Source organism: Nycticebus coucang, chromosome 12, assembly GCF_027406575.1.
Source record: "Nycticebus coucang isolate mNycCou1 chromosome 12, mNycCou1.pri, whole genome shotgun sequence".
Lineage (NCBI taxonomy): Eukaryota > Metazoa > Chordata > Mammalia > Primates > Lorisidae > Nycticebus > Nycticebus coucang.
The window spans coordinates 56,288,462-56,302,324 of record NC_069791.1 but is presented as its reverse complement, the minus strand read 5'-3'; the positions used below and the strand labels follow the sequence as shown (position 1 = coordinate 56,302,324).

Here is a 13,863-nt window from a genome sequence, read left to right as displayed (position 1 = left end):
ATTCAACTTAAGAGCAAACCTACAGAACCAACCTTGTTTGTAACCTGGGGCCTGCCTGTACATATTTTGGCTTTGTGGCCATTTGGTCTCGGTCACCATTACTCAACTCTGCCACTGCTGGGTGCAAGCAGCCACGGGCAATGTGTAAGGAAAGAGCACAGCTGTGTCCAATTAAACTTTACTTATGAAGCAGGTCGAGGGCCAGATGTGGTTACTTTGCCAACCCCCAAGTCAGGAATCCTAGGCAGTGTTGGAGTTGGTAGACAGCCATTTTATTCTTCAAAAAATCAGGGAAGCAGGGTTTTGAGGATATAGCCTGTTGCAAAGCCATCTCCTGCCCATCCTTTCTCCACCTCCCCCTCCCAGCTGACAGAGTCCCTTTGTGCTCTATCCAGCCTGGTCCACTCATGTCCTTCTTTCCCTCTGAGGCAGGCCCCATGTGAAGCCCCATGTGAAGGCCCCATGTGAAGCCTTTGGGGTACTGTACCAGTCCCAACTCGCAAAGCAACACCTACTCCAATTCTGCTGGAGTGGTCCCATGAAACCCAGAGAGGTTTCTCATAGAGGCTGGTGTGAGACTTGAGGGGCCACTAGTGAAGCCAAGGCCTCTGTGAACCACCACCTAAATTTCGTTCACTCGGGGCCACAGCCACCATCTGCCTCCCTGGAGCAGAATGTCTGCATGTGGAGCCCAAGCGCAGGGCTCATTCAGTGCAGCTCACTTTTGGTTCTTCCAGGGTTTCTCAGGGAATTCCAATTAAAAACAGCTCCTGGACCCTGCTCTTTCTTTCCTGTGGACCCTGCTCTATTTGGGTGGGAGAGCACCAGGGCAGGAGGGTCCCTCCCTCACTCCTTGTTCAGCACAATCACAAGCTCTCCCTGATTTTCTCCCAATGCTGCTTTTCTGCCAGCTCCTCAGCCCCGTGACCTCTCTCCCACTTGGCCTTAGCCTCTCCTTCCTTGAGGTCCTTCCTCGGCAGTAAAGAATTTTCCTGGTTGCTAAGTTTGTGTGTATGTGAAAAATGTGAGCTCCTCTCTTTCTAGTTCCCACAAGGTATAAAAGGTGGAGGTGGTCTGGTCCAAAGAGCTGGACACCAATCAAAAGGGGTGATTGTACCCACAAAACAGCTGCATATGCAAGTGATAAGCCAATGCTCAGATGGCTGGAGGACCTGGCCCAGGAGACCCGAGAGGGATGGGGCTTTTCACAGAAAGCCGGCAGTGGCTGTGAGAGGGCCACTTCTCTTCTCATGCCTCTCCTATCAGCCCATCTTTCTCCAGACACAGCCAGTGAAAGGAGCCGGAGAGATGGCACTTAAATGATGTGCTCTGTTCCTGCTCTTGACAGAACTTTCTTAGCCTGGGAACTGAATATTTCAAATGCTTCCTTATCCACAGGTTCAGGAAAACTTTAGAAACTTAAGCAGACGGAGGAAATAAATACCTCAATACACAAGTGTCTGCTTGGTGGCTTGTCCATACCCTCGTCCTCCTGCCTGCATCAGGAGTGAGGACTGGGGAGGATGCTGACTAGGAATCTCTGGGACTTGAGATTTCCAACCACATTCCAATTCAAATGCAAATGATTTCTTTAAACATTTACACTTGACTGTTTTAAGTTCACCATAGTCCTTCCTGCCTTCATTAAAGAGTAGAGCTCAGTGAGTTGGGGTATGCATGGCGGGAGAGTGTGAATTGTGCAGTGCATGTGGCCCATAGCTGACCCTCGATAAATGTGAATGACCTTTTTTTTCTTTTTAGAGGGGATAATCAAAAGTTAAGCATGCTATTAAAACCACTTCCAACGACCACTGAGACTCCAGACCTGTGAATAACAATTATGAAGTTCATAGACAGGGGTCTGTCAGTGGTTTCCTAAAATCACATTGCATCTGACCTTCCACGTAGAGGGGGCCTTTGGGAATGGGTTGCAGCCACAGAAACTTACTGAGGAGTCAATTACCACAAATAAGGATGGGCCAAGCTAACTTGCAGGCTGAGCTGGTGCTATTCCTGACGTTTTTTTCCTCAATTCATACAACTGGACAGTGGACTAGCTCTAGCAGATGCATGGGAATACCCTCCCACGGGGCCATGGAGAGAAAGAATGGCCCTGTTTTTTCCTGGTGACAAGGCCCTCAGCCTCCACACCTTACAGCTTACATCTGTGAGCAGAGATAACACTGATACTAATGAGGGACTATATTTCATTGCCCAATTTTAGTGTACTCTGAAAACCTAGACTTATAGAGTTAGTGGCTGGCCATGGCAGGGCTTCCCCCAGCAGCACAGGTGTACATCCCAACAATTCATGCTCTTGAGGGAGTGACAGAAAGGCTTGGGGGAAGGAGTTGCTTTCAGAGTACTCTTATGGAGTCTGAGTTTTATATATCTGTGTTTGGGTTGCAGCATGAGAGGTTTAAGTAAGACACTGAGAAACCTTTGACACTAATGGCAGAAAGGCACCAGAACAGGGTTGGGCAAATTCTGTGCCCAGGCTAACCCTAGCCATCACTTGTTTTGCATGGCCAGTGAGCTAAGAATGGTTTTAATACATTTTTAAATGGTTGAGATAAATACCATAAAAGGATTAATATTTGCTGATATGTGAAAAGTATATACAATTTAAATTTTATTGTCCATAAATATTTATTGGAACACAATAGGATTGTTGGTTTACACATTGCCTATGGTTGCACAGTTGTATAGCTGCACAGTTGTAATAGAGACTGTATAGCCCCCAAAGTCAGAAATAATTATTCTCTGGACATTTATGGAAGAGCTGCTGAGCCCTAAGGTAAGCAATAGTGTGCACTGAGGTGCTATACACCATCTCTCTCGCTGGACGTGTTTTGAGTGGGTTCAATGTGGTTGGATTTGAGAGAGAGAAGACGACCTCCAGAAATGTCTTCCTCCCAGGTGTTACACCTGATACTATAGCTGTTTCTAAGGCATACCCAGCAGGAATGATGTATCTTGCTTAAATTCCTCATGTTATTAACATAATTTCCCATAATCCTGAGGGGTTACTGAGTCAGAGTTGGGAAACAAACCCTGAGTCTGACAGCAAGTAAAAGCGAGAAATAGAAGGAACCTAGGAGCTCTGTTCCCCAGTAGTGTTTTATAAAATGCTTACTTCTGGGGCAGAAATGACAGTATCTTTTCTGTTAAGGATATCACTTGCAATGGGGCAAGCCCTAACCCAAGACAAAGAGACCCATGCCATTTGACATTTCAGGTGGAAAAGCCTTCCTGGGCCACCTCTTACCTGCATATCCCTCTTGGCAATGAAGCCCTTGCCTTCAGCATCACAGGTCTGGAAGAATTCTTGGGCCTTCTTCAGCATGGCCAGCTGGCCTGGTCCCTGTTCCTGGGTCTCCTTCTGCTCCAGGCTGTCCAGGGGTGCCTTTGGACCTGGGCTAGGTCTCTGGGGTCTGGAGACCATCCTTCTATCAGGGGTAGCCATCCAGATTTGTCAGTTTCCTCAAGTCTTTTCAGAACCTGATCATGGAAGATGGGAGAGAGAAGTGAGTGTTTTGGAGATGGAGTAAGATTCAGGAATAACAAGAGCAGACAAGAGTGGCTCATAGCCACTCACCCCTGTGTCCAGACATCTCTCAGCACCCACGTCTTAGTCAGAAGAAGCTCAGTACTTCACTAATAGATTAGCCAGCCCATCAAGGGAAGAAGAGTGTAGAAAGAACAGTCATTTCTGGATTGAAAGAAGATAGAGTAGGGGAAGACTGAAAACCATTTCTCCAATTTAAACAACCAAACAACAACAAACGTATCTTGTTAGATTAGCAGCCATTTATTATTGACTTAGAGGCAGGCACCATCCCATCTCCTCTTCTCCATATTTGCTCATGTACTCTTCACATCCCTGGAGATAGAGATTTTCATCTCCATTTCACCGATGAGAAAATTCAGGTTCAATGAGGTTAAATGACTTGCCCAACATCACATCAAAAGCTAAGATTTAAAATTAAGCTCTCATAATTTGTATTTGACCTAAATCTCACCCTGTTCTGACTCCTCAACATTGTCAAGGATGGAGAACTCCCCTCAAGTAGATGTATTCTCCATCAGGCACAATCAACAAGTTCTTGGTGAGCTCTCACTGGAAGGCAAAGACCTATGCCAGGAATGTGAACTCTGCAGTTCATGCAGGAGAAAGTGTGCCCCATCCTCAAGGAGCTTCCACGTTGTAGAGGACTTGCCAGGTCTGGGTTGGTGACAGTCTTAGCCAAAACTGAGTCACAAATCATATACCTCCATCAGATACTTAAAAGCCGTGGAGAAGTGTTTTCAGAGGGTGTCTTGTAACATGTTGTGTTACACTCCATTACACTTAGAGGACCTTGAAACAAGTCAGTACCTGCCTGGACCTCAGTGTCCTTATCTGTACAGGGAGAAGGCTAGATTTGTTTGTCTTTAAGGTCCCTTCTAGCTCTGACAGTCTGTAAGTGTGAAATCCTCAAACCATAACATTTTATTAATAAAAAATTGGGTTAATGTGATAAAAAAGAAATAAAAAATATCCTTGAATTTTTGCACTTGAAGATTTTATGGAAGTAGAATAGGTCTGAATTTTAAATAAGTTTTAAATAATGTTTTAATATAAAAATATAGATATGACCTGTAATGTATTCTGTGAAGTGCTATAGAATGTGATAGCTTAGACCATATCTCCTGTGTCTACGTGAGCAAAAAAGGTGCAAACCACTATTCCAATAGGCAGGTTTCCTGATTACAAGGCCCTGGGTCTCTGGCTCAGCCATACCATGTCTAAAACAATCTAAAATCTGTTGATTTCAGTCAACATCTTCCACCTACCATATCTGTCAAGAGCCATGAGCCACAGTTGGAAGACCTGCTGCCATCGGGAATGAACTCCATATAACAGTGCCGTGACAGAATGGGGCAAGCTGCACCTCTTGCTCTATGAGGCTGGCATGCAATTTCCACTCTGGCTCCTTTGATCCATCCTACACTGGGGAAATGCTCTTTCTAGTCATTGCTGTGTGGAGTGTGCTGAGGTGAGCTGACCATCACTAATCCTATGCAGGTTTAACATTTTTATTCTGTCTTCCCCAGAGGGAGCAGCCTTGGGTATAAGTCCTGAGAGGCAGGGCTATGTCTTTAAGACTTTTATGGGCCGTGCCCAGCACACCTACACCCAGGACTGACTTTGGAAGGGCTTTTAGATAATGACGGTGGTAACATGTGAGCCCCTGTAAATACACTACGGAAGCACAGCAGACTGCTATCTTCCTGGTGCCAAGCAGGACTGTCTGCAAGGTCTCTGCACCATATAGGCCCCGCCCCACTCCCACCTGCTGCTCCCAGGAGACCAGACTAATAATACCTGACATTCCCTGAGGGCTTTCTCTTGCCAGGCTCCTAGCATACATCATCCTATTAGAACCTGATATTCTCCTATAAGGCAAGTATAATTAGGATTCTCATCATACAAATGAGGAAACTGAGTTTTGGAGAGGTTATGTGACTTAGATCAAGGTCTAGCACAGAGATCTAGAACAAGCCCACAACTGAGAATCATGAATCATGATCAATTGCCTTTCTATCATGATTCCCAGTTGTGGGCTGGTTCTCAATAGTCTACTCATCCTCAAATGATAATAATGTAAGTCCCCTCCCAGGCACATCTTTAATTCACTCCTATATTCATTTCCATCCTATCCATCACATAGCAGGGTGTGAGTTAACACTGAGAAATACAAATATGAATAGAATATGGCTCCTGCCCTTACTGAATGGATCACTGATGGTGGTATTTCAATAATGGTGACTGACAATGAGGGGAAGTTGTTTTGGATTGAGTCTTAAATAGACTACCTAGCAATCAACTACTACTTACTACTTGTGTGAGCTTAAGTGAGTCATTGAGCCACGATGGGCCTGAGAACAAGTAGAGATGATGTCCCAGTTTCAGATCTGACTTTTGATGGCTTTCTACCTTCCCTCGACCACTTTACTTCTGCCCACCTGGTTGCAGGTGATGCATGGTATGAAAGAGCCGATCTGTTAGTTCTAAGGAAACCAGCTATGAGCAACTGGTAGACAAGTACCATGTCTTATTTGATTTTAACTCCTGTTTCTAGCCTAGAAAATGATATACAGTAGGTGCTCAGATCATTTCTGGGCCTACTGGCTAAGATTAAGTGTAGTAGGTGTTCAGGTAGCAACCTCAGGTAGTTCATTATGTGTGATTTTTATCTCAGAACAAGTATGTACAAGTTTCTGTTTCCAGAAAAGATGGAGTAACAGGGACTGAACTGACCCTCCTAGTTGACATAACCAATAATCCAGACAGAATATATTCTTAAAAATGGTTTTTAAGAAACTACCCAATAGGCAATGAAGGACAGTGATCTTTAAGCAGGGTCAACACTATAGTGAGCTGAGAGAGGTCCTTATGGTGCAAAATTAAAAGAAGCATTTACTCTCAGGTGCTAAACCTGCACAACTCTAAGAATGAATGCCTTCTTAAGAATGAGGTTTCTAGGGTACAAAGTCTAAGGAGGAGGTATTCCCTCCTAAGTTATACATTGGATAGTGATTATTGTCTTAATTTTTTAATTCTATATAAAGTCCTGTTTCTGAGAGATTGGAAACAAACAAAATTTGCTCCATCTTGTCCCATTTTATTGTCTGAAGAATTTTTAGGTCATAATATAGGGAGGGAAGCCCCAGGCAGAGAATGGCAGACTATCTATGTTGAAGAAACCTCAAAATATACTGCCTACAAGAAATGTACTTTAAATATAAAGACACAAACAGGTTAAAAGCAAAAAGTTGGAAAAGATATACCACATTAACATTAGTTAAGAAAATGCTGTATAGTAATATCAGGCAAAGTAGACTACAGAACAAAGAATATTAATAGTCATAAAGAAAATCATTTATGATGATAAAGAGGTAAATCCAACAATAAGGTTTAGTAATCCCAAAACATTTATGAACCTGATCATAGAGCTTCAAAATACATAAAGCAAAAACTGATAGAACTACAAGGAGAAATAGACAAATACACAATCATATTCAAAGATTTCAATAAACCTTTCTTAATAATAAAAGTAGACATAAATCAACAAAGAGAAGATTTGAATAACACTATCAATCATCTTGACTTACTTGACGTTTATAGTATACTCAACAACAGCTGAATATACTTTCTTTTAAAGCATACAGTATGGAGTATTTACCAAGATAATCCATATTCTGTGTCATAAAATAAGCCTTAGCAAATTCAAAAGAATTCAGTTTGTGCAAAGCATGTACTCTGACCACAATGGAATTATATTAGAAACCAATGATCTGGAAAATTCCAAATATTTGTAAATAAAACAACACACTTTTAAATAATCCATGTGTCAAAGGAAAAAAATGAAAGGGCAAATGAGCTAAAAAGTAATAGCATAATATATCAAATTTTGTTTGACACTGCTAAAACAGTATTCAAGAAAAAAATTACATTTAGGTATTTATGCATATTTAATTGCCTTCTTTCCTGTATTAGGAAAGAAGAAAGGTCTCAAATCAATGACCTCAGAATCTACCTTAAGAAACTACATGTTAAATTTACTAAATGTAGAACATAAATGTCTAACACAATAACTAAGAAAATGCGGTGAAGGCTATGTTAACCAATTTCATGAAAGTATTTCAAATTGTATATAAAACCAGCACATTGTACCCCATAATTGCATTAATGTACACAGCTATGATTTAATAAAAAAAAAATTTAAAAAGTAAAGAAACCAGATAAAGAAGTGCATATTAAACCCAAAGTAAAGTAAAGAAAAGAAATAAGATCAGAGAAGAAATAATTGAAATGGAAAACAGACATAGAGAAAATCAACAGAACCAAAAACTGGTTCTTTAAGAAGCTCAACAAAGAGATAAGACACTAATTACAATATTAGGAATGTAAGAGGTGACACCATTACAAATTCTACAGACATTAAAAGGCTAAGAAGAGAATGTGGAGGGAGCCAAGATGATAGTCAAGCAGCAGCCCCTTGCAGCCCCTGACGTAAGTGGGGAGAAATGTGTGCAAACACCTCCATTTGGACCACACTGCTTAGAGACAAAGCTGTGAGGGAACTGAAGTGACCGCATGGGACACCAGGAAGGGAAGACAGGTGAAGGAGAGGTGAGAGAAACAGGAGGGGAAAACAGGCAGAGACTCAATTTGGGTATTGCAGTGCTGTGTGGGCTGCTGGAAGCCCAGTGCCACTCCCTGCAAGCTCCTGCTAGAAGGTGAGGGGAGGGATGGACCTGAATCCCGGACAGATCAGCTCTACCACATGGTGAGCACAGAGGGGAATGGGGGAAGCTATTGGATACATCCTGCTGATCTAATTGGGGTGGGTATTATGCCAGTCTTGGGGTAGCATAACCCATGGCCAGTGATCTGTTGCTGTGTGCTTCCCTCATGGAGCATGGGTGGATCTGAGTGCAGAAATAGGGGAGGAGGGGACACTGTGGGAGACCTTGCACTGGGGAGTCAGTGGCTCATGGTCCCACCTCAGTGGGGTGCAAGTGGGCTGTGGGGATCACAGTAGCCCTGTGATTGTTGTTGTAGGTGTTGACCCTGCCTCTGCCCTCCAGGCTTGCCCAGCTGCCACCAAACTGGTCCTGCTCTCCCCACCTCTGTTAGGTCTCCAGGCACTACTCAGGCCACTGAGTCTTGGTCCTTGCTCCAGTGCAAACTCTGGTGCCTCCTAACCTCAGTGGAGTTCAATGGCTGTCCCAGAATGTTTGGCACTTCCCCCATAGGCCTGCAGCAACAACCCCTGAAACTTCAGTTCTGTCCCTGGCCCCTAAGTCAGCCCCAAATCCTCCTCTTTCAGAGCAGGGCAGTAAATCCCACCTCCAAATTTGAAGTTAACAGGGCAACAAAAACCTCAGAGAATAGAAAACTCAGCAGATCACTGCATCCAACAGCTGCTGTTATTTCTAATCCTAGAGCACCACCTACTGATCCTTTTCTTCTTTCCCCCCCTACTTCTTTTCCAAGGCAACAAAGCAGGTTTTAATAATTATAGTCAAAAATTGTTTTCTTTCTTTTTCTTCTTTTTCTCTATTATACTTTAGGGCCAGCTCAACCCAAATAGCCTAGGGTTAAGGTGAGAAAAGGTAAAGAGGAAGGAGGGATAGAGAAAAATGGAAAAGAAAGAAATAAAAAAGAAATTACACCTGAGGAAGAACAGCAAAAAGAACTCTGGCTACATAAAAACCAGATCAACTCCCCCAAAGGGTCACAGAAAATTTCAACCATAAAGAAACTGTTGAAATGACAGATATGGAATTCAGAATATGGATGGAAAATAGGACGAATGGAATTGAAGATAAAAGATAAACAGAATTGATGAACCCTTGCCCAGATTAACCAGAAACAGAAAAGTAAGTTCTCTGATAAGCTCACTCAAAAACAAAAAAGGGGAAATAACAAGTACCACAGAAATACAAAATATCATTAGTAAAAACTGTAAAAATCTCTATACCCAAATTTCTATACCCAGAAATTTGAAAATGTGGAGAAAATGGACAAATTCCTGAAATCACATTACCTTCCTTGACTCAACCAGGAAGAAACAGACCAATATCAAGCACTGAAACTGACTAAACAACAACAAAAAGTCCCAGACAAGATAGTTTCGTACCAAATTGTACCAAAACTTCAAAGAAGAGCTTGTACCTATATTGCAGAATCTATTGTAAGACATTGAGAAGGAAGGAACCCTCCCCAACTCTTTCTATGAAGCAAATGTCATCCTGGTAACCAAACCAGGAAGATACAACAAAAAAAAAAGGGAAAATTACAGATCAATGTCATTAATGAATATCGACACAAAAATCTTAGAAAACAGAATTCAGTTACTCATCAAAAAATAATTCAGCGGGGTGGCGCCTGTGGCTCAAGGAGTAGGGCGCCGGTCCCATATGCCAGAGGTGGTGAGTTCAAACCCAGCCCTGGCCAAAAAACCAAAAAAAAAAAAAAATAAAAAAATAATTCAGCTACTCATCAAAAATAATTCAGCACAACAAAGTGGGCTTCATCCCAGAGATACAAGGCTAGTTCAACATAATGCAAACTGATAAATGTAATTAATTCACCATATAAACAAAAGTAAAAACAAAGACCATATGATCTCTCAATAGGTGCAGAAAAAGCATTTGACAAAATTCAGCACCTTTTTTTCATAATAGCATTGACAAAAATTGGCATAGATAGGACATTCCTTAAGCTGACAGAAGCCATCTATAACAAACCCACAGTGATCACCTTAATGAATGGAGAAAACTGCATTCCTACTTAGAACTGGAACCAGATAAGGATGTCCACTATCACCAGTACTATCAACATAAAGCTGGAAGTCCTTGCCAACGCAATCAGACAAGAGAAGGATACCAAGGGCATCCAAATGGGGACAGAGGAAGACAAACTATTGTTCTTTGCTGATGATATGATCTTGTACTTAGAAAACCCCAAGGATTCAGCCATGAGATTCCAGGAAGTGATCAAGAAATACAGAATCGTCTCAGGATATAAAATTAATGTCTTAAATCAGTAGCTTTAGTATATGCCAACAATAGTCAAGCTGGGAATCAAATCAAGATACAATACTTTTCACAATAACATCAAAGAAAAATTGAAATACCTTGGAATTTTGTATTTAACAAAGGATGTGAAGGAGCTCTACAGAGAGAACCATCAAACACTGAGAAAAGAAGTAGGAGAGGATGTTAACAGGTGGAAGACTATGTTGTGCTTGTGGCTTAGAAGAATTGACATTGTTAAAATGTTTATACTACCCAAAACAATCTATAGACTTAATACATTCTCCATTAAAATACCAATATCATACTTTGAAGATGCTGAAAAAAATAGTTCTATATTTTGTGGGTAACCAGAAAATAAATCCAAATAGCCAATGCAATTCTTGAAATAAGAACAAATCTATAGACATCGCTTTACCAGACTTTAGGTTACACTACAAGTTTATAGTGATTAAACGAAGGAGGAAGCAAACTCCCCCATTCCACATTCTCATTTCTGAGTTGGGCCCTTTCCTCTTGGGTGGGTCAGTCCTAGTTGATGGTTTACACAAGAAGGCATATTTTCCCACTTTAGTAAACCTTGAGTCTGGGATGACAAGATAGGACTGGTCTTGAGAACAGACCTTGGCTACAACCACCTGGGACCTCTCAGTTCCCTCTTGGAGAACCTCTGTCTTCCGCCGGCTCTAGCCTGGCTCTGGGGAGACACCCATGTGGATTCACAGGCCTCCCTTTCAGGGCCCCCTGCCTTCCCTATATGTTTAAGTTGGGTATATACAGCACAGCCAAGTGTTATTTTTCTTTTGTTAGTGATTTTATAAAGTAAATTTTTTAAACCAAGAAAAATAACAGATTACTAAGTCCAGAAAGAGTATATAAGTAGGCAGCCAAAATCACCCTACTTCAAACAAAGCAAGTGTTATTTTTTTAAATTTCAGTTCTAAGTGAATTTTTAAAATGCTTTACTAATAAACTTTAAACTGTGTAAAGAAAAAGAATATTATAAACTACTTTATGCTAACCAAATTGACAATTTAGATGAGATGGAAAAAATTCCTTGAAAAACAAAGCTTACTCAAAGAGAAACAGATACCATAAATAACCCCAGCTCTATTAAAGAATTTGAACTGAAAAAAAAAAATCTTTATACAAGAAAATTAGGCTCACATAGTTAAACTAATGAATTCTACCCAAAATTTAAAGAAAATTACTACCTATTCTATACATACTATTCCAGAAATTTACAGAATAGGAAATGCTTCCAAATAGATCACATGAAGTTAATGTTACCCTGACAACAAAACTGAACATAGACATTATGAGAAAGGAAAAATAGAGGCCAATATCCCTTATGAACATAGATGCAAAACTTCTTAAGGAAATCTTAGCAGATTGAACCCAATATAATGTATAAAAAGGATGATACATCCTGACCAAGCAGGATTTAAGCCAGAAATGCAAGAATGGTTTAACATTTGAAAATCAATAATGTAATTCACCATAATTATAAATTTAAAAAGATAGAACTTATGCTCATCTCAGTAGGTGCAGAAAAAGCATTTGAAAAAAATTCACTCTTTATAAGAACTAGGAATATGAATAAACTTGCTCAACATAAAAGAAAGCATTTACCAAACAAACAACAACAACAACAACAACAAAAAACACCAACAGTTAACATCATACTTAACGGTAAAAGACCAAATATTTTTTTCCTAGGGTCCAGGAAAAAACAAGAATGTCTGCTCCTTCCACTTCTATTCAACACTTTGTTGGAGATTTAATGAGGCAAGAAAAAGAAAAAAAAATTCAAATTGGAAAGAAAGTAATAAAACTGTCTTTATTTCCAGAAAACATGATTATCTATGTAAAAAAGTCTGATGAAATTCACAAAAAGTTACTAGAACTAATACAGTGGTTTGATAAGGTTGCAGGACATTTCTACATAAACATCAACTGTATTTCCATATTCTAGAAATAAAAAGTTGAAATTGAGGATAAAAATATCCTTTACAATAGCATCAAGAATATGAGACACTCAGGTATATATCTGACAAAGGACATGTAATACTTGCACACTGAATGCTATAAAATATTGATAAGAGAATTTAAAGAAGACCTGAAAAAATGGAGAGATATGTTATGTTCATAGATTGAGAGACTCAATATTATTAAGATGTCATGTCTTCCTAAATTTACCAGCTTCATTTCAATCCCAGTCAAAATCCCAGCAGGCTTTCTTGTAGAAATTGACTAGATGATTTAAAATTCATACAGAAATATAAAGAACCTAGCTCTTTATACTGTTGCCAAACGAAATTGCCAGAACACCTTTGAAAAGAAGAACAAAATTAGAGGACAAAATTCATGTCTTGTACTATTTACAAAAATTAGCTCAAAAGGTATGATAGACCTAAGTGTAAAACTTGAAAGTATAAAACTTCAAAAAGAAAATATCTGTGTTTTAAGACCTTAGTTTAAGTAAAGATTTCTCTGATACAATAATAATAATACAATCCATTTTTTTGACCTGGTAAATTGTACTTCACCAAAATTTACAACTTTTGTTCCTTGAAATACATCACTTAAGGTAATGAGAAGCAAGCCACAGACTAGGACAAAGTATTTACAAAACACATATCTGATCCAGGTTTTCAAAAATATATACATTTTATTATATTCATGTATGCATCTTTGGAGCGCTATTTAATCTCTCAAATCCTAGAATCATTTATGATGCTGCCACTCTTGCTTTCTATTCTACATTGATTTTCACATGGTATTTTCTTTTCATCACAATAACTATAGAAAACCCAGCTTTGCAAAGATGTAATATTATTGAAAGAGAATAATAATCTTGTCAAAACTGTGAACCACCTTGTGCAAGCAGCTTTCCTGATGTGTGAGTTATGTTGAGTATCACTTTGTTGCCCTCAAAAATTAAAAATATCACATGATGCCTTGTGAGTTCACTGAGGTACCCCAGGGTTTCTTGGTGCAGTTTGAGAACTGGGAGACTATCAAGAATTTTAAAACTCCTTAGAAAACTATACAAAGTTTTAATACATGCAGTGCTAAACTGGATGGCCACATGGAAATATGGTAGGATTTCAGAAATGCCTGGAATAATCTAAGAAGTCTTCAAGGAAAAAGTAAAATTTAAGTTTAGCTTTGAAAAAAATAGTTTCACTAGGTGGCAGAAAGAAAGAATGATACTCTACATGCATGTTTGTAAACAAATTCTTGGAAATAATCTATTAAACAATTGATATA

General features: G+C 39.8%; 1 protein-coding gene across 4 annotated transcripts in view; it reads right to left on the bottom strand.

Annotated features, from left to right (window-relative positions):
• The window catches only part of CRACR2A (calcium release activated channel regulator 2A), a 195,130-nt gene that overhangs the window by 69,688 nt on the left and 111,579 nt on the right, over positions 1-13,863 (bottom strand). For all 4 annotated transcript variants that reach the window (XM_053555623.1, XM_053555621.1, XM_053555624.1 and 1 more), the window contains one exon: positions 3,269-3,501. In XM_053555623.1, the coding sequence (XP_053411598.1) occupies positions 3,269-3,466 (198 nt within the window). In that variant the 5' untranslated portion in view covers positions 3,467-3,501. The remainder of the gene's footprint in view (positions 1-3,268; positions 3,502-13,863) is intronic.